The following is a 20,689-nucleotide window of genomic DNA, read 5'->3' as shown; positions in this document are numbered from 1 at the left end:
TCTGCTGTGTTTGGTATTCTTCTCAATTGTTCCACTGCTGCCTGCTTAAAATTAAGATATACATTATATACTTGTGACCTTTTATAGCTAATGCATGACATCATCTGCATTTTACTCTGGCTAGCTTAGCGGCGAGGAATGAAAGACATGACACTGTGACAGCGTAGCACTTTGCACACCAACACTAAATGTCACAACAAATGCAGTGAGTCACCATTTAACCATTTGTCATTTCTAGTGCACTGGAATTATAGGATATAAAATGATTGTTGTGTTAATCACGTTGGTTCCCAACTCCTCTCCATGTCCCTTTGCTGTCAGTTACTCTGCACTGGCTGAAGGGCAAACATCCTGGCTGCTCCGGTTTAAGATGAACCAACTAACGTTCTTAGTTTGGATGGCATCACTACTATAACTTTGTTAGTTTGTATGACATCAATGTTGTAACTTAGCTTGTTTGATGGCATCATTATTGTTTATTTATGTAGCTTTAGAGTCTACCACAGTTGTATGCAACGCTGGAAGCAACAGTTTTATCACGGTAGATTTGACAGTCCATTTGTAATTTTGTCTCTTCTAATTAAAGATTTATTCAAGGAAAGTTACCTAGTATTTTGCCACGCTTACCCCAAGAAGTGGTATATCAACACTGAAGAGGAAGCAAGGCCACGAAGTACCACTACAGACAGGAACTGACGCATTACTATGGCAACAGAGCCAATGGCCCAGGAGCAATGTGGTCTTGCTGACTTGCTTGACATGCGGGTCAGCATGTCCCAGGCAGAGGCTAAGCTGGGTGACAGGCCTGAAGCTGAGATTACAAATCTGCAGGAGAACCTAACAGTCTCAACAACTAAAATAGAAGATCAAGAGCCAACAGCAGTGAGTGTGTACAGCCATGGGGGTAAGTCAGAGACGGAGCTCAAACAAGTCCCTCAGAAAATGCAAGATGTTTTAGAGACGAGTGAAAAATCCGAACAGCCTCTGGATCAATTTCCTAAGGACACGGAGGAAGCTGAGTTGATCAGCGATACCAAGATCATCTCAGACCTTAGGTGTTCTGATGAACAGCCATGGTCACCTCAGCTGGATGAGCATGTGGATGAGAAGGTAGAGGCAACATGTGAGGAAGTAGCAGGAGAAAGTGAGAAGAAAGAAAACACCACCTCACCAGGTAGTGTGAACGACACTGAATCTGAACACGATATGTCAGGGGCTGCTGCGGTAACAACCTCAACCTCTAGCCATACTCATTCAGATAGAAGCAACTTACATTATGCCCACATGCTGACTCTTGCTGATGAAGGTGAGGTTGCTGTTACAACCTCAGTGTGCCATTCTCCTTTAGATGGAAGCAACACAGATGATGCCAACTTACCTCTTGCTGATGAAGGTGAGGTTGCTGTAACAACCTCAAGCTCTAGCAATTTTATACCAGATAGAGGCAACACAGATGATGCTAACTCGCCTCCTCTTGCTGATGAAGGTGAGGTTGCTTTAACAACCTCAACCTCTAGCAATTTTACACCAGATAAAAGCAACTCAGACGATGCCAACTTGCTTTCTCTTGCTGATGAAGGTGAGGTTGCTGTTACAACCTCAACTTCCAGCCATTCTCCATCAGATAGAAGCAACTCAGATGATGCCAACTTGCTTCCTCTTGCTGATGACGGTGTGGTTGCTGTAACAACCGCTAGCGATTTTACACCAGATAAAAGCAACTCAGACGATGCCAACTTGCTTCCTCTTGCTGATGAAGGTGAGGTTGCTGTTACAACCTCAACCTCTAGCCATTCTCCATCGGATAGAAGCAACTCAGACGATGCCAACTCGCTTCCTCTTGCTGATGAAGGTGTGGTTGCTGTAAAGTTCTCTAGCGATTTTACACCAGATAAAAGCAACTCAGATGATGCCAACTCGCTTCCTCTTGCTGATGAAGGTGAGGTTGCTGTTACAACCTCAACTTCTAGCGAATCTCCATCAGATATCAACTCAGACAATGCCAACTCACTTCTTCTTGCTGAAACAAACCAAACCCCTAGCCATTCACCTGCTGATGGAGATGAGGTAGCAGTGACAACCCCAACCTCTAGCAATTATCTTGCTGATGGAGGTGAGGTTGCAGTAACAACCTCTACTACTAACCATTCTCCCTCAGATAGGAGCAACTCAAATGATGTCAACTCGCCTGCTCTTGCTGAAGGAAGTGATGTTGCTGGAACAACCTCTACCCCGAGACTTTCTCCATCAGATAGAGGCAACTCAGACAATACCATCTTGCTTACTCTTGCTGATGAAGTTCAAGGTCAAGCCCCCCAAATAACTCTAGGAACCTTAGAGACTGGTGAAGAGTCCGGACAGCCTCTGGATGAACCTTATGAGGAAAGGGAGGAAGCTAAGTGGATCAGCGATTCAGAGATCATCCAAAACCTCACCTCTTCAGAGGAACAGCCACATACACCTCAGCCTGATCAGCATGTAGATGAGAAGGTAGAGGCAACATCTGAGGAAGCAGCAGGAGAAAAAGTGAAAACAAAAGAAAACACCACCTTACCAGTTAGTGGGAACGACACTGAATCTGAATGTGATATGTCGGGGGCTGCTGCTGTAACAACCTCAACCTCTAGCCATTCTCCAGCAGAGAGAAGCAACTCACATGAATCAAACTCATGTCTTGCTGATGAAGGTGAGGATGAAGACTCCGACCCCTTGATAAATTTTTTCCAGCAGGAATGGGAACCAATGGGTGACATTGGGAAGCCTCTCACTTCCTCTGACAGCGTTTCTGTTAGCAGTGTATCTGTAGTTCCCTCAGCTCCTCAGCAGGGGGAGCTGCCTCCTCAAAGCAGCTATGAACTAGCCCCCAGGGGAGAAAACCAGGAAGCCACACAACAGGTGCTTGGCCAGGGCTCTCCCCCTTTGTCAACCGTTGCCATGGAGCTGGTCAGCAAGGGCGGGGCAACCTCTCAAGGCTCTGGCTGTGTTGTAAATGTGAGTGAAAGGTACAGAAGGGCGGAGGAAAGAATAGAGAGAGAAACTGAGCAAACAGGTGGGAAGGAAGAACAGAAAGCGCGTGGACTCGAAAGGGATAAGGCAGGAGTGGAGGAACACTTCGGAGAGAGAGTCCAAACACAGAAGCAGGAGACAGACTCATTCTTCTATGTGTTCTCTAGACGCGGTAGACCCACAAGGATGGAGAATGACTCATACGATGATAGCCAGAGCGACAGTGGAGTATCAGCAGACTTCTCACCAAGGAGCTCTATGGAGACCCAAACCACCATCACCATGGGCTCCTCAACAAGGCTTAAATATGAGACGCCAATTGAGAGGGAGATCAGACGAGCGATAGACCGTGAACAGAGCCTGAGAAGGTCCAGAGGACTCCCCACTCCGCCCTCGACCAATGAGTATGTAGAGGTACCATTCAAGAAAAATATTCTGCCTCAGTCACCTACTGCAAAGTCTGAAAGGAATCCAGGCAAAGACAGACAGTTTGCTGGGAAAAAGATGCAGCAGGAGATCCATGAGGAAGCCCAGAGGGAACAGGATCTCGTCAAGCTTGGGAAGGTGCCGGGGGTTTATGACAAAGGCACTGTACGCCAACTCAAAGAGAAGAAACAACTTTTTGAGGCATTTCAGGAACCCAAGGATCCATCCACGGCCGTCTCAACAAGGAGTAAGACCCCATTCTCTGGTAACGAGCGTTCCACCTTTTTCAAACAGAGGGGCACCTCACAAGGCTCTACAGCAAGAGGCTCGTATGTGGAGAGGAGAGACAGCGTAGACATGATGAGGCAGACACCGAGCCCAAATTCACCTAAAGGAGGGCGTTCCACCTATTGCCAGAACGTCATCCCAGAGAATAACGTCTGGGTCCCATCGCAGAAGCTCTACCACACCAAACCAGAGACTGTAGGGTTAAATGAGGTTGACTCTGGAATGCCTCGTGTCTCAACAACTGTGAATGGAACATACAGGATTACAGGTAGAGAGCATGAAAAGGAAGAGGAAGAAGCACCCAAAGAGAACCCCTTTTTCAAGCTGCGTCCCTCCACATCTGTGGTTAAAGTGGAGCGGGATATCCGGGAGACTCAGGAGAGGGAGAAGGAGCTTCGCAAGCAGAGGATCAGCCTGTACGGGGGCCCTTGTGTTGGAAACGGAGGAGGCGCAGGGAGACCAGTCAGCATAGACAGAAATAGCCCCACATGGAATGAAGAGGCTCTTCCCAATTTACCGGCTCCCATATCCAGGGGAAGAAGTGGATCCACATCAGGTGAGTGTGTGTTTGGCTGCCTGAGATTGAGTATTGCATCTACTGTGAGATGATGAAAACAGCCTGAAACAGCTGAACAAGCACATTACTTCATTATGTCATGGTCATTGGAACATCTCAACAAATCATTGTTTGCTGTTGCGAAAGAAAAGATGATTTTTTTTCCCCCAGAGAGTATAATCCAACCAGATTCCAAACTACTTTTATTCTTTGTAAAAATTTAAATTAAAATGTCATGTTGACACGATGTGTCAGCAGCAAGAGTCCAATTTTGGGGTTGAGGGAGATAGTTGCCAGTATGTGTTTGTTGCCAGCGTCAGCCTTGGTTGGCGTAGCAGCTGTGTGAACACTGACCAGGGAGTGGCACGACAGGACCCAGATGACTCATTGTTCTGAAATGAACATTATTGCTTTATAGATGCGACCGTTATATAAAATGTCTTCATATTGTTTACCCTGTGGTGACTCGTTTCTTTGTAGTTCACAATGTTTGTTCAATATTTCTTTTTATTTCCTTTGCGTTTTCCTGTTCTGTCAGTCGTCTTGTCGCTGTGTCCGCTGTTCATTTGAGTCGAGGCTTTATTGCTCACATGGTGCAGCACAAACAAGATCACTGGAGCACCTTTATCCCCTTATCCTCCTACTCTCACCCTCTTTTATTCTTCCTCTCTGTTCCAGTACGCCAGTCCCTTGGAAAGCTAGGCATGTGGCCTCCAGAACAAGAGCAGCGTAGCCGGCCAGAGGTGAGTCAGTGTTTGCAGTCTTTGTGCTGAAATGAAGTCATAACACTTGACTAACATCAATTTCTTAAAGTTGAATCGCACTGTATGGGAAAATACCATCACACTGACATCCATAGATGTTCCTGCACAATGCTTTTATGTTGCAAATCCCCCCCTCCTCCCCCCCCGCCCGTCTGTTTGTATTGGGCCAACTTTGTATGGGACATGAAAATGTAGGCAAATCAGCTTCCTGAGTCTGCCTCCACTGTTTAATTGGCTAACTCGCGACGTCAGTATGAATGCATTGCACAACTATTTTGGACTGCAGACGGTTTGGTGAAGAAAGTCACACATCTGATAACAAGCCGAGCACACTCGCTTATCTTTGAGGATAAGACACAAGCACACAGTCACTGAGAAAGGGAGAGAGACAAGAGTTTAGTGCAGTCTGTAAAATGTGTGTGTGTGTGTGGGCCGAGAGTGCAGAGAGAGGAAAGTCAATTGACAATTCCACAGATTTCCTTCACGTGCCTCATGGGTCTTGTATCTCTTTGAAATGGTGCTATCTCTAGTTAGTGCTGAGAGGTATAAAATCACTTTGGCATTGATACGCTGGATCTGAGCTGCACGGTTCGCTCTTGACAGCAGAATTAGCAATCCTTTTCCCTATTCCCTATTTCCCCCCCCTTCCTGCTGCCAGGCTTTCTCCCCTCCTTCTCCCAGATCTTGTTCCAGTTCAGGAATTACGGAAAACTGCAATAGAAATTGAGCTAGGCAGTCGACTGCTGAACATGGCTTAGGATCTTTGTAGCATTAACCTCCCCTTGAGTAAGAGGAAATAAATCCATCCATTTTTTATCTTTTTGTGGGTTTTTCCAGGTCCAAGTCAGTCCCCGGACCCGTAGACAGAAGCCTCCTCTGCTGCAGCGCTGGGAAACGAGCCTGGTCAAAGGACACAATGAGGAAGACTGAGGAGAAGGAGACAAGAGCACACTGAGGGAGGGATGAAGGGAGGGGAGGGAGGATTATTCATGTCCTAGCGATGAGGTGGTGGGCGGTGAAGACTGAAATAAAAAATAAAAAAGAGGTCAGCATGAGGACACAGCAAACAGTGGAGGCGGCAGGGAAGGAAAATGACTGATGATGGGTAAGAAGTGAGAAAGAGGGCAAGTATCGAAGCTAGAAAGGGGGTCAGAAGGATTGGGAACGCGAAGAGGGATCGGTGGTGGACTGAAAACGCCAAAGAGTCTTTCGGAGAGGAGGAAAGTAAGAAAATTCCTGAAGAGGGACAGAATTTTTACTGGCACAGCAGTCGCTCTTGTGATACAGGATGATAATGGAAAACTGGGAACGACAAATGGGAACAGGAAAAACAAATGATGAGAGCAATGTTAAATTTAAGAACCGTAATGGTCCTGCATACAATTTTCTAAAGTAGAGATTATTTTTTTGTTTTAATTTATTGATGGCACAGGATGCTGCAGCGGTGAAGACAATTAGATGTCAACTGAGAACAAATTGCACAATTTTATGTATAATGGTTGTCCATTGTGAATAATCTATTGTTTTTCTGCTCCCATTGTTTCTGCTTCTCGTGAGGTTTTTCACAGAAGATAATCAATCTGTTTCTTCTGCTGAGGTCTTTTCCTACATCACATACACTGGCCAGTCCATGCATCGCTACTTATTTTCATACATCAATACTGGAAGCTGGATTGTATTTTAACAGGTGCAATCTTGGCCTGAATTTGGCCAAGATTGGCCCTAAAGGTAAATATTCTGTATTCATGCCCTCCTTCAAACTAGAGGGCAGTCAGAGCGTACATACCTCTGCCAAGGCCCAGCAGTCCTCTGATTTTTTTTTGCCAATACTAAATGAGTTTTACTCTCGTCACTTTGAAATCACATGAGTAAAAATGCATGAGGTGTTGCACAGCAGTATTGCAGTGTTGTCGTTGTATAAAATAATTTCATCCTGTTGAATTAGCATACGTGTGAGCCCGAAGCACTAATGTGCCTGATCTGGATCGATATCTGAATGTGGGCCCACCACAGCATACACATGGCATTCAGATGGTGACTTAAATTTCAAAAAAATATAAACAAAAATGTCAACAAATGCTGTTGTATTGTTGTATTGTTAAAGAAAAGAAAACCTAGATCTGTACATTTCTGTTCTATACCTCACTCCATGCTCATTTCTTACCACTTGACATAACTGTACTGGGTCCAGTGTTATTGTAAAACCTTATGTACCACAACAAGTCTCTGATTAAAGTAATTACAGCAGTGATGTCAGCTGGTTGATGATTGTACTTGTCATATCTCTCGTCACATACTTTCTCCTCTGCTGTCCTCAGCCTTAAATAGCATTGAGACAGTGTGTTGTGGTGACACATGAAAAGCCACTTTGTGGAATGCCCTTATGTGGGTTTTTTCACACCTGCAGCACAGCGGTCAAAGTGAAATTAGTCACCATGGATACCAGCTGTGTACGGTGGCCGAGAACCGCCACCGCTGCAAATAAAAGAAGCGCTGCAAAAATAAAAAGCTGGTGCAAAAATAAAAAAGGCGATGCAAATAAAAGAAAGTCTGCAAAAAAGAAACGCTACTGCAAATAAAAGAAAGTCTGCAAAAATAAAAAAGTCGGTGCAAAAATAAAAACGGTGATGCAAATAAAAAAGCCACAACGGAAGAGGGTTACCGGGGACTGTTTTTGCCGATGCACCTGTGTGAGTAGAAGACGACGCCGACGCACCTGTGTGAGGAGAAGAAGACGGCGACGACGACGACGAGAAGAAACTACGAGTAGGAAAACGAACTAGAAAGTAAGTGAACATGATAGTGTTTAATGTCGCTACGTGTACTTTTTAATGTGTTATTTGGTTAGGCCAGGTAACCCCAGGTTTGAAGGTGAACTGGAGAATGCCGGTGTATTGTTAGCTTCGGCTAACACGGGGAGACCACTAACCAGATGTCAGTTTGACATCATAGCTGGAGTTTGAGTTATTGGATGACATCGTTTTGTTAGCGTGATGCCATCACACTCATTTATTTAAGTAGCTTCAGATTCAAACAGCTTCAGCAGCATTGGAGACACACTTTCTGGACCAACATCTGACTGTGACTCTGTGAGTGAGCTCGTTTTGTGGTGACTATCTACAGTGAAGACAGCTTATTACTGTCGTTGTTGTTGTTTGTATCATTAATAATCATGCTAACAATAATCTAAGGCGTGGGTAACAGAAGTTATGTGGATGAATGTGAAGTTTAAGCTGTGTGGGGTGGCCAGGGACCTTTGAGAAAGAACCATGACCATAATGTCAGATTGAATCCTAAACTTGACTGTTTTTGCTTTGTCATTTACCAGGTCATGTTTTGTCCATTCTGTGGGGTGAACCTTCCATCCGTCCTGGTATATTGTGGCTCATGCTGTAGAAATGTCAGGTTCCTAAGGAGTCTTCAAGATGAAGGTACATTTCTTTCTGACAGTTAATGAGGTTCTTAAACATGATGGATTGCTATGCTTTTTCAGAGAATATACTGTCTGTTAGTCATGAATATACCACTTCATATGGTGAAATCCATAACAGAGGCATGTGGAATACAATGAATTTGAAGACATGAAAAATTAAGAAAGTTTCTTAGTCTAGTAGGCTACTGATCCCTGTAAAAAAATCCTATGCAACAATTTTGAGTGTTTTGCACTATGCTACTTTTATATAAAGACATTTTCAATTAATTAACTTTAACGAGTGCATTGAATAGCTTGATTCCTCAATAACTAATCACTAACTACCATGTCACCCACACATGATAATCTTAACAATCTCATTTATTCACCTCTGTAAAAATTGAAAATGTTCATTATGCAGTTCATCATTTAGCCTCTAATATAGTGTCCTCCGTCCTACCCCTCAGGTCCTGAAGCTAGTACTCCAGTGGATGAACTTATCCAAAAATATTTCACAGAGGGCCATAGTTATGAAATAATAGTGGACTTACTGAAAACCAAACACAACACATCAGTCAGTTTTCGCAATCTACAAAAAAGACTAAAACATGCAAGCCTGACCAGAAGGATCAACTACACTCCAATTGCTACTGTGCAGGCAGCTATTTCCGAGGAGCTAAAGGGATCAGGCCAGCTTTTAGGGTATAGAGCGATGTTGCAGATTCTGAAACGGAAACACTCTCTTGTCGTCAGACAAGACGATGCACCTAATGGCAGAGCTGGATCCATGTGGAACAGAGAATCGCTGCAGACGTAGATTTGTTCGAAGGGCATATCATTCAATGGGACCAAACGAAACCTGGCACGTTGATGGGTATAATAAATTAAAACCTTTTGGAATTGGCATAAGTGGCTGCATTGATGGCTTCTCCAGAAAAATTATGTGGCTGAATTGTGGAAAGACGAACAACGACCCTTCAGTAATTGCTCAAAACTACATCAACTGTGTAGTTGAGCATGGAGTTTTTCCAAAGCGGCTCCGCACAGATTGCGGCACTGAAAATGGAATAATGGCCGCCATTCAATGTACCATGAGATCAGAGCATGCAGACGAGTTTGCAGGAGCTTAAAGCCACATGTATGGCACTTCAACATCCAACCAGCGGATTGAAAGCTGGTTCCGGAAACAAAGGTTTCTGTCACTTTTAATTCATTTATATTTTACTTGACCCTGGATTATTGTATTTGCTGTATGCATTTATATTATTTCTCAGTTTAATGTATATTGCTGTGCTTTTTAAAGGAAAGGGTATATTGTAGTGAAATCTCCAAAAGGCATGAGTCAGTAGTAAGTGGACTTGTACATTAATCTAAACCTCTTGAAGAACGATGACCTGGATGAATTTGTGTTTTCTATCTAGGAGCCAATTTTGGATGGATCTGTTCAGTGACTTGAGGGAGAGGCATCTCTTCAATGGCAGCCCTGCAAACACAAAGTTCACCTCCTGGAGTCACCTTATTTATTATTAATTACGTAAAAACTGAAATAATGTGGTGCTCTAAAATGTGGGTACTTAACTGCACTTGAAAATATTTTGTAACATTTTGATTATAAAATTTAAGATTCACAATAAAGTTTTCCCTCATGTGCAATGCTTTCTCTAATATTTGATACTTAGTTTAACCTAAGATCATTGCTTGTCTTTGGGTCTCTGCATCCTTGTCCTGTAAGAAACTCTGGAGATAATTGTAATGACCATGAAAGTGAAACTTAATTGATGTGTTGCTCAGTGTGAACACTTTCCTGTACTTGCTCCTAGCAATTGTGGTTTCCCAGCATCTGCCCAAACCCTGAACCACATCACCAGCATCATGCCAGTGCCAGCAACTCCTGCTGGGGATGAGCATGAAACTCTTTTTGGAGAACTGCAACGACAGAGTGGTGTAAGAGCTCCTTTGCAGTGGGAATCAGCTGTAGAGAACTACATCACCCTGAAAAACATGGCTGGTCTGTAAAAATTTTAGGGACATATTTGTGTTGTGACAACACCAAAACAAACTTCTTTTTATGTGTTGTATTTGCTGCTGCTGTATATTGCTGCTGTCATTTTCTTCTCTCCCCTGTCATTTGGCAGAGGCTTTTGTCCAAAGCAACGTACAAATGTCTGTAATAAAGTTGTCTATGCCTGAAAAAATCTTAAAAAAAAAAAAAAAGAACAGTCTGTAGTTTTTTTATTTATTTTTTATTTAAAGAAACAAGCTGAAGCTGCAAGCACATTCCTGATATCAAATACAATAAAAATGTGCGGTCTTGACAACAGTCTAAAAATGAAATGTTTAATATAATGTACACAAACATGGATCTCTAGGTCAGAGCGTGACACATTCTTTTAAGTAGTTTAAGCCTTGATTGTGTGACAATATTTTCAGACAAGGCTAAGTGTGAACGATAGACTATGTTTCGGAGCTACAATTACCAGAGCTGCTGAATCAGTGCTTGACTCTCCATCTGCAGGTTCCCATATCTGGAAGTAAAAAACAATATATCAGTGAGCACTTCAAATTTGATTGACAGAACTAGAGCTGAACAAATTTGAACATAAATATTGAAGTTTGTAAAATATGTGTAGGCCAGGACACTGCAACATTTACTGTAATTTAAAATGCTATTTTGGCACGTTTCATCAGAAACATGGCTTCTATGTAAAATCTAGAAACATTTTCATTTTCAGACAGAACTTACAATATAATCAATGTAAGACACAACAAATGTGGCACTCACCAATGTATCAGCTGCACTGAATTCTGCAGAGCTTGGACTCATGATGATCACCTCTGAATCCGACAAAGTAGTTTCGGAGGCTGCTGGTGTCCACAAAAAGGACAATTCATTATGATCTGCAAAAAACAAACAAAAAAAACAAGTATCATTAGGTTGCTTTGGACTTAAATTGCATGAACATTTTAGCCGTCAGTTCAATACCTCAATCTGACATTATGGTCATGGTATTTTCACAAAAGTCCCTGGCCACCTCACACAGCTTAAACTTCACATTCATCCAAATAACTATTGTTACCCACGCCTTAGATTATTGTTAGCATGACTATTAATGATACAAGCAACAACAACAACGATAGTAATAAGCTGTAGCCGTCAGTTGCTTCCACTCTCGTTAGTGGTCTCCCCGTGTTAGCCGAAGCTAACAATACACCGGCATTCTCCAGTTCAACTTCAAACCTGGGGTTACCTGGCCTAACCAAATAACACATTAAAAAGTACACGTAGCGACATTAAACACTATCATGTTCACTTACTTTCTAGTTCGTTTTCCTATTCGTAGTTTCTTCTCGTCGTCGTCGCCGTCTTCTTCTCCTCACACAGGTGCGTCGGCGTCGTCTTCTACTCACACAGGTGCATCGGCAAAAACAGTCCCCGGTAACCCTCTTCCGTTGTGGCTTTTTTATTTGCATCACCGTTTTTATTTTTGCACCGACTTTTTTATTTTTGCAGACTTTCTTTTATTTGCAGTAGCGTTTCTTTTTTGCAGACTTTCTTTTATTTGCATCGCCTTTTTTATTTTTGCACCAGCTTTTTATTTTTGCACACCAGCTTTTTTATTTTTGCAGCGCTTCTTTTATTTGCAGCGGTGGCGGTTCTCGGCCACCGTAGCTGTGCCCATACAAAATGTTCTCTGATAGAATCAAGCAACAGGAATGGCATGTGAGTGCTTGTGTGTATGTGTGTGTGGTGTGTGTGTGTGTGTGTGTATATATGTGTGTACATGTGTGTACACTTATACTGTATGTGTGTGTGTGAAAGGGAGAGATCAAAAGTCCTCGCGTTGGTGACCTCCCAATCTCCTGTGAATAATTTATTTCCTCATTCTGAGTGGACGCAGCCCAGTGATGTTGCCGGTACATTATTATGCTCTGCCTTAAGTGCTCAAAATTATTAATAAGCTTAATTCCATTCTCTAGACAACTTCCCTTACATGCTGCTTTGCCAGGCCGGGCACATCAGCAAGGCTTTTGTATTAGAGCAGGTGATTTATTGGTTGTCAACAGATCTGAAAATGAGAGGGAACACATTGACCTTCACTCCCTTCCAGAGAAAAGATGGCAATTTGTATTAAGTTCTATTTGTTAATAATGTCAAAGGTCAGAAAGTTTATTTTCACATCAGCACAAACTTCATATCATTTCCGTCTGACAGCTAAATGACTGCTTTTCAGATATGCTGAACTTATAATAAGCCTGCACAGCTGTCAATCACCTCACTCATTTACATTGTTTCATTGTCGTCGTCTTCTAGCCTGCTGCCATGGGTTCACTGCAGCAGCGTCGTGGCAGAGGGTCGCCGTTTAGGGGATTAGCCGTTGCTCTTGTAATGGCTCTTTGTCAGGAGGGACAGAACAATAGGAGGACGCGGCGGGGTGAGGCCGGCATGTTTAGGTGTACATGTGTTTCCATGCAAAGACATGTCTCTGCATTTATTACAGTGGAAGGACACTATGCAGTTACAACAGCAAACGCAACATTGAATGAGAAAAAGGTCAAACAAAACGTTGCCCTTGTACTGTTTTTGGCTTGTTGGGTTTGTTCCTCACCCGGCTATGCAAACACATCTCATGAGGTTACTTAATATGAGTGTGACAGGTGTGTGTGTCCTTGCTTTTCTACATTAAGGTTCATGACTGTGTGTATTCTGTTCCTTTCATGAAGAGGAATAAAATTGTCTGATTCTGTGTATTGACAGGAAAGCAGCTATTGAATGATCCAAGTTTATTCTGTTTGTTAGCTATTTTTGTACCTTTGTATCGACTGGAAGTTCCTATTGCACACCCAGCCATTTGTGGAGCTGGAATCTCTTGGAATTGCCTCTCTTCAGGTTTGTTCCTTTTTTTGCTTATACATTAAGGTTTTCTCTGTAGTTTTTCCTCGTCTTCTTAGAGAGCTTTGGGCGGGGTTGGGAATTTTCCTAATGTTGTGGTTCTGTAAAGCCCTTTAAGACATTGCATGTGATATTGGGTTATACAAATACATTTGACTTGACTTGACTAGTAATGCTGAATGCTGACCTTTGCCTGTTACCAGGATTACCCAATGGTTATGAAACGCTTTTGATTGAAGTTGGGGGAATTGACCAAGCAGGAACCCATTCCAGGTTCCAGATCCAGGGTGGGGATCCAGGAATTTACCAATTACACAATCTTAAAGACGTGGCATTTTATGCTCCATATCACAGAGTAAGTATTCATGGTAGTAATTAAAGAGTTCAAAAGAGTTTAAAGTACTTTCAAAGATAACAATCACCCCTCATGCTGTTTATATCAAGTTTCACAACACTCACTCATTTGCTTTCGCCCTGTGAAGTCAATAGGACTCGTATAACAGCTATCTGATTTGATATTACTGACACTGCCACTGACTGCGTTTGCTCACCTTGAGATGAGGACAGAGCGACGGTATCTTTGCCATAAGAAATGAGTGTGAGCTACAGAAAATCAAATCAAATCAAATTTGCCATGCATCAGATTAAATCACATCATGGTTCCAATTATGCTGCTAAACTTTCAGGCTAGATTAAGTGTGAAACCACCCACGGTTTTATATTTCACCTCTATGTTCAGCCTACACGTATACTCAGTGTCCTTTAGCTAATAAATCAGACACACAGCATGGGGTGGTATTAAAAGGCCAATTATAATTAATTCTAGGATTGTGAATACATCTTAATCTGGTGAAATATCAATCTGTCTCATAATTCAGGATCTCATGCCAATGTAAGAGCAGATACACGCACACAGGGTGAGTGAGCTACAAGCTAGTGTGTGGGTGCACATTAAGGTACCATCACGTTAATCAGCGCTCAACCAATTAAATTTGTTCTGCCTGTTCAAATTCAAACCGATCTGCCGAATGTCATTAGAGCTAGATCTCGTCAAAGTGTGTGTGAGTGTCAGTGCAGGGTTGCCTGTGCATAAATGGATAGTGCTAATACAGTGTTGGCTTTCTGCTGCTTCCTGAGCCTGAGGTCCAATGACTGCCGTTTACTGCTGACTTATTGGCCAACATAAGACCCTCCTAAACAGGTGGGAGATGTATCTTCTTCCTCAGTCATTTAACTCTCTCAGTCCATCGTTTGTCCTCAATTCTTGCTACATCCGTTGTGTAATTAATCCAACGTTGATGTCTGGTTTGACATTTGCTCCATGACTTGTCAGCATATCAGAGAATTAATACTTTTTTTTAAGTTTTAGTGTATTACTGGATACAACAGATGTTCCTGCTACATGCACAGTCTCAATGATTTTTACACAAATTCAAATGTCCACCAATTGTTTGAAGCTTTTGTGACCTTGGAGGGCTCTGTGAAAAATAAGTGAACGTGACCTTTGTGACCTCAGTGGTTAAGATTGCAGAAAAAAACAAGTTGTTTCAAGAATGTTTTAGCAAATGAAATCCTCTGTTCATCAGTAGGTCCTTTTGCAATGTCATAAGAGGCATTTCCCCTCACTTGGCTCCCAATTACTTATACAAATTATATTATGTTTTATAATTAATTATAATTTTAAAATTATAAAACGTGTTTAAATATGTAAAATCAGCAGATTCCCCCATTATTGCACAACGGCGATGTGTTATTCACCTGAACACAGAACCTTCTTTCTGTCATTACTCCTCATGAATGACATCACCACCCGATTTGAATGTTTTTCTATTGTGCTGTTGGTGGTTGTTTTCATGTTCAAGGGTGCCCTCTACAGAATATTTAACAATAGTGCAGCAATCCAGTCAGCATTACGCCCTATTTGTCTGACATCACAATGAATGACATGAATTTCCGGGAATAATCACTTTCAAAGCTTTATAGCAGATAAAAGACTATCACAGACCTTTGACTGCCAATCTGACAAAAGCACTCTGAAATCATATATGTGTAGTAAAGAAAGGTACATTGTATTACAAAACCAAAGGACACTTTGTATTCATATTCATTTGCTCAATAACATGTAATCGGAAATGAGTCAAGCAATATACAAACATTGTACAATCTTACTGTTAGTCATGAAATAGGAACTTGGGTAAATAGAATTTCCACGCTTCCTGTGTCACCACATGTAATGCTACATTGATAAACAAGAATAAAGTATAAACACGCACGCACGCACGCACGCACGCACACACACACACACACACACACACACACACACACACACACACACACACACACACACACACACACACACACACACACACACACACACAGGGACACAGGGAAAGAGAGAGGGAGAGAGAGAGAGAGAGAGATTTTCTAATGAATGGGTGCTGTGAATGTGGAGAAAGGGTTCCATAAAGAGGATCTGAAGGCTGTCTCTGGTGTGCCTTCACTGTTCCATTCCTATAAACACACACACACATACAAAATCTATGAGATCTCGGCATTATTATCATCATCTGTACTATTTTCCCAATGCTTTTGACACTAAAGCGGAACTATTTAAGAAATTACCTTATAGGTGTTACATTTTATGCATCAAACTCAATTCAGTTCAGTTAGAAGGGTTTGTGTCATGTTAGATACAAATCCGAGTTCTTTCTATTCTCCTAAATAGGAATAAATGTCTCTGTTTTCAGGTTTAATGTGATGGTGTAGCAGCACGTATAGGATGGGCATGGGGACAGAGTATTGTCCCTGTGCAGCTCTGTACATCTAACCCCAAATGTCCCATTCAGTAAGAATGCGGAGAGAGAGACAGTCAGAGAGAGAGAGAGAAAGAGAGAGAGAGAGCCCATTGGGAAAGACTTTAGCCTAACGAGAGCCCTTCGTCAAGCTAATTAATGGAAGTGATTACAACTAATGAGAAGCGGGCCATGGCTTGCTTAACAACATTAGTTTGAGCAGAGAGGGCGTGTGAGTGTGTGTGTGTGTGTGTGTGTGTGTGTGTGTGTGTGTGTGTGTGTGTATGTGTGTTTACAGCAAAGGGATCAAGGAAGTTTACAGTTGTTTGCTGTAGTGAAGCTCCAGGAGAGACACAGATGCAGCAGAAAGACACAGCAGGCTGTGTCCCTGTACATGGTGAGCCTTATCTAAATATGTATTACTGGGAAGAGGTCAATAAACTCTCCATCATCATCATCATAACGCATAATGCAATAAGAAAGACTTACCTGTGGGTTAGAGCTTGTAGGTCTGAGTGTAAGATCTGTAGAAGCAAGAGTTACATGAATGATCAGTACACAGTTTATCATTTGTATTTCCTTTCCTACAATATCACGCTAAATACATTTTAGCAAGACTCACCAACAGCATAATCTTTGGTATGAACCTGAGTCCAGAACTGTGCTTCCTGTCTGAACAGTGCAACATACAGTGATGCAGATTAATTATGTGCTGCAATACGGATTAACTGTGTCTACTTTGTTGTTGGAAGTGTACTTGAAAACCTCAAATCTGAGCTCATCCAGAGGTTTAAACAGGGGTTCTCATCATCATCATCATCATCATCATAATAATATTTTATAATAATAATAATAATAATAATAATAATAATAATAATAATAATAATAATAATAAGGAACATATGTTACCTTTTCTGTTTTTCATGATCTGACGCTTTTACTGAAACGAAAGAAAAAGGAAATTTAAAGAAGACTAGCTTCCTCTATCAAGCACAAGCACTGAATACTGAGAAAGCAGAGATTTGCAGTACGTGTTCACTCATACATTTTCTATGTGCCACCACAGCCACCACTGCCACTGAACAGAGGAATAACACCACAGCGGAGAAAGAGCCCAGCACCAGAGGCCAATCCACACCGGACTGATCTGCACACAATGTGAGAGCACTATTATAGAGGGATAAAGAAGTTTTTTGTGGCGTCATTTGATATCGGCCTCATTCCAATTTTTCCATTTCGTGCTGCTCATAAAATCACATTTTGCAGAAAGAAGAATTCTGATTTAATGTATATCTACCTGGGGAAGGTGGAGGGGAAGGACCTGAAATGTGAAACAGAAGCAAAACAATCACATTTTGTGGTCCAACTACACTCTGACACCACATACAGACAGTGTTGCTACGTAACAATACCTGTGGAGACAACCAGGGGGAGGCTGCGCTCAGAGTGGCTCCACTCCCTCCCCAGAAGGACGCTGTACTGGCACTGGTAGTTCCCTGAGGGAGTGTCCTGAACAGGCACCGGGAAGGCGGCCTGATAGTGTGTCAAGGGGGCATTTTGAGAGGCAATCAGGACTTGATTATCCACCAAGTAGAGGGAGAAGACTGCACCGGGGTATGCAGGTGATCCTGTGCATGACAAATGCCACAGTCCCGCCTGCTGCTGGAGAACAAGGGTGGGCACCGGCAGCACTTCTGACAGGACAAGTTACAAATGAGGCAGGTGTTAGGGTAAGAAGTGTAGGCCAGCAACATGTTTCTGGATTAGACATATGTGACCTTAACCACTGTGATACCATGGATGAATCGAGAAAAGTTTACCACCTCCACTGCAGATGGTTTTCATATAATAAATAGTTAAACCAGAAAATCGCGTCCTCCTAACCTGCGATGGTGACTTGAACCATGTTGCTCACAGTTGAATTTAACAGATTTCTCCTTCTTCTGATCTGGTAGAGGCAAGTATATGAGCCCCCCTCCCCTCCCTCCACCGGCCCCACAGTGAAGGCTCCCAGCTGGGACATGGAGTTTGAGACCTGGGTGGCCTGTGGTTGGAGGACCAATGACGTGGCTCCGGTCCTCTCAGCTGCCCTCAGCAACATGAAGGAGATGGGTTGTTTTTTACCACTAGAGGGGAGCTGAGACTGGGGTTGAAGAGTGGGCACGAAACAGTGGAAAGACAGTGTGTCGCCCCTTTTTACCCGGCCACTGGAGGGCTCTACTGACAAGACCGGGGTCGGGAAGGAGGGAGTGGGGCCTGTAGGTGCAACACCTGGAGAAGACAAGACAGAGATTTGTTAGATAGATAGATAGATAGATAGATAGATAGATAGATAGATAGATAGATAGATAGATAGATAGATAGATAGATAGATAGATAGATAGATTTGCCACTATTTCTCACCTAACTTCCCTCTGTAACCGTCAGCTTTTCACAGCAGCACACACTGTGTTTGATGGTTGCCTGTGTGTGGGTGTGTGGTTTCTATATGAGGTGCAGGATGTAAGCACTATGCTACACACGCCCGCAGCAGAAGACAATATGAGACCACAGGCGAGAGCACCTGTGGCAGTGTGTGTTGTAGAGCCACGGGGAGAAGCGGATGGGAGTGTTTATTATTTCATACCGCATGCAGAGTCACCACTGGTTACAGTTTGAATAGATAAACTGTGCAAACTCTTTTATCTACTGTACTATAATCTGGTTTGTGATTTCTTTTGTTTTCTTTCCTGGCACATCTGGGAATCTAATTATGTCGACACACTATGTTTTGCAAACCCACACATACCTTGTTGGTGTTCCAGATGCAAATAGGGACTGAAGGCGCTGTAAATGCCATCCTTGTTTTTGTACAGACAGCAGAAAAGTTCTGTTTGGGCCGATATGCCTGCCTGAGCCCCGAGAGTGAACTGAACCCCCTGCATAGCCGACTGCAGCTCCAGGGTGTCCACCTCAAGAAGGAACAGAACAGAAAAAACACAGTCACAAGGAGCCCAGTGATGGCGTCTGCCTGACCTGGACTGAAAGCATATGCATCTGTGTCACAATTACCTTCTCTGTGACATTATACAACATGAACACAACCCCGAGGTGGCCCGCTGGAGCACGGCAGACCAGGAGCACCGAGTCCCTGGACCTTGAGAGGACTTCAAGAAGAGGGGCTGGAAGAGTGGGAGCAGAGGTGGAGGCTGATACTTTTCCTACAGCGGAGATAGAAAGGTGATATAGCTGCAGTTAGTGGAGTTTCACAAGTTACTCCTAAGATGGAGCAACAGCACAGCAGCAGACAAAGCACCTCAATGGTTGCTATATCAGGTGACGGTCACATTGTCCACTCTGGTCATGAGAAGTAATGTGAAACGTAAACAAGTACAGATGACACTCAATATATAGATATGACCTGTACATTACATTTCTTGTGTTATTCATTTGATATTTTCGTTGTCATTTTTGCCATTTTCCTTTTCATTTGTAATATTAGGCAAAACAGAAACAACAGCAACTGACCAGGAGAAGAATGTGAGTATTTAGAAACACTTGTGACTCTTACCCGGAAGTTGTAGAAAAAAAAACAGCAGAGCGAAAATCCAGAGCCACAGAGATCGTCCTCTGTTAACAACCTGCATCTTTGAGACAACAAAAGACTGCTAATCATAAGGAAACACCTACAGACATGAGCTACTCTACCTCTTCCTCTCTCGCTCGCTCTCTCACCCTCTCTCTCCCTCTCTCTCTCTCTCTCTCTCTCTGCCTCTCTCTCTCTGTTTTCTTAATAAGTATGACATCCTCTTGACGACGGAATGATGGGGGAAGTGGAACCAGTAAACACACTTCCTTTTTTGGAGGTTGCTTGTCGGATGTGTGCTTCTTGAGAATAAATAGCAGGTTTGCATGTTACTGACACACGTGTGGGAATGTTCCTGTGTCAGCATATATAGAAAACATGTAGCAAAAGCAGAATTCCTCTATGTCACATCAACAAAGGGATTATAAGTAATTAGTAATGGAGCTCTATGCCTTCTATACTAAAGGTGTGCTGTAGTTTAGTGCCAGTTGATTTGATCTTCTTCCGATGACACAGTAAGAGCTGTTTTGTTCGTGTGCTTTGTGTTTTGCTTGATCAGGATTTCCCTTATTAAGCAAAAAGAATGCTGAAAAATGTGGGACAAAAGAGTTGTGACCAAGAATTAGGTCATACAAAGCAAGATGTTTATAAACTGTGTCAACACCAAATGTCTGTCCCTTGTGAAACAGAGGGAGCTTAGTTTAGCTATTGGAGGCAATAGAACTCATCATTATTGCATTACTTAGAAATCTCAAAGTGGCAGATGTTGCTAATCATAACTTTCTGTAGGAGTAAGTGGCATTCTTCTGGAAATTCTTCTGGTACCTCAGACAAATAGCCACATTTCATTATTTTCATCTGCTGGAATTAATTCACAACATTGAAAACAGTTAAACCTGTTACCTAAATCGGTCGTAAATCTAATCTTAACCATATTCAGAGAAGCAGACCTGCCCTGTTTTGCTTTAGGCATCTCGTAGAGAGTAGGG

General features: G+C 42.6%; 2 protein-coding genes and 3 long non-coding RNA genes across 6 annotated transcripts; 3 read left to right on the top strand and 2 right to left on the bottom strand.

Annotated features, from left to right (window-relative positions):
- The first annotated feature begins 2,994 nt into the window (after positions 1-2,994).
- On the top strand, positions 2,995-5,995 carry misp3 (MISP family member 3). Its single transcript, XM_076170349.1, has 3 exons — positions 2,995-4,276; positions 4,955-5,019; positions 5,878-5,995. The coding sequence occupies exons 1-3, from the start codon at positions 3,193-3,195 to the stop codon at positions 5,968-5,970; spliced, it is 1,242 nt and encodes a 413-aa protein (XP_076026464.1). The 5' UTR covers positions 2,995-3,192; the 3' UTR covers positions 5,971-5,995.
- Positions 5,996-7,677: 1,682 nt separating this feature from the next.
- On the top strand, positions 7,678-11,376 carry LOC143016106 (uncharacterized). 2 transcript variants are annotated; one of them, XR_012965485.1, is made up of 4 exons: positions 7,678-7,826; positions 8,369-8,471; positions 9,874-10,018; positions 10,273-11,376. It is a non-coding gene; the product is annotated as an uncharacterized LOC143016106 (long non-coding RNA). The 2 variants fall into 2 exon arrangements; XR_012965484.1 differs by lacking the exon at positions 10,273-11,376 and having other exon boundaries at positions 9,874-10,105.
- On the bottom strand, positions 10,840-12,007 carry LOC143016107 (uncharacterized). The gene is made up of 3 exons (XR_012965486.1): positions 11,768-12,007; positions 11,235-11,350; positions 10,840-10,977 (listed from the first exon to the last, which is right to left on the bottom strand). It is a non-coding gene; the product is annotated as an uncharacterized LOC143016107 (long non-coding RNA).
- Positions 12,008-13,158: 1,151 nt separating this feature from the next.
- LOC143016104 (uncharacterized) lies at positions 13,159-17,278 on the top strand. The gene is made up of 3 exons (XR_012965483.1): positions 13,159-13,340; positions 13,547-13,698; positions 17,202-17,278. It is a non-coding gene; the product is annotated as an uncharacterized LOC143016104 (long non-coding RNA).
- On the bottom strand, positions 15,353-19,825 carry LOC143016103 (uncharacterized). The gene is made up of 11 exons (XM_076170235.1): positions 19,686-19,825; positions 19,187-19,335; positions 18,924-19,086; positions 18,020-18,406; positions 17,548-17,829; positions 17,433-17,456; positions 17,181-17,282; positions 17,045-17,075; positions 16,758-16,807; positions 16,625-16,659; positions 15,353-15,854 (listed from the first exon to the last, which is right to left on the bottom strand). The coding sequence occupies exons 1-11, from the start codon at positions 19,759-19,761 to the stop codon at positions 15,768-15,770; spliced, it is 1,386 nt and encodes a 461-aa protein (XP_076026350.1). The 5' UTR covers positions 19,762-19,825; the 3' UTR covers positions 15,353-15,767.
- Between the last annotated feature and the right edge of the window lie 864 nt (positions 19,826-20,689).

This window comes from Genypterus blacodes, unplaced genomic scaffold (genome assembly GCF_046128005.1).
Source record: "Genypterus blacodes isolate CSIRO-AG114 ecotype Tasmania unplaced genomic scaffold, CSIRO-AGI_Gbla_v1 ptg000216l_1, whole genome shotgun sequence".
Lineage (NCBI taxonomy): Eukaryota > Metazoa > Chordata > Actinopteri > Ophidiiformes > Ophidiidae > Genypterus > Genypterus blacodes.
Note: the sequence above shows the minus strand (reverse complement) of the source record. Positions and strands in the feature narration are given on the sequence as shown.

Excerpts from the sequence above, each read along its gene's own strand:
- LOC143016103 (XM_076170235.1), bottom strand. The coding sequence starts at position 19,761 with ATGCAGGTTGTTAACAGAGGACGATCTCTGTGGCTCTGGATTTTCGCT. Across the intron at positions 17,830-18,019 it reads GGTTCAAGTCACCATCGCAG|AAGTGCTGCCGGTGCCCACC; the intron begins GTTAGGAGGACG and ends TTGTCCTGTCAG. Across the intron at positions 17,076-17,180 it reads TGTGGTGGCACATAGAAAAT|TAAAAGCGTCAGATCATGAA; the intron begins GTATGAGTGAAC and ends CTTTCGTTTCAG.
- misp3 (XM_076170349.1), top strand. The coding sequence starts at position 3,193 with ATGGAGAATGACTCATACGATGATAGCCAGAGCGACAGTGGAGTATCA. Across the intron at positions 4,277-4,954 it reads AAGAAGTGGATCCACATCAG|TACGCCAGTCCCTTGGAAAG; the intron begins GTGAGTGTGTGT and ends TCTCTGTTCCAG. Across the intron at positions 5,020-5,877 it reads AGCAGCGTAGCCGGCCAGAG|GTCCAAGTCAGTCCCCGGAC; the intron begins GTGAGTCAGTGT and ends GGGTTTTTCCAG.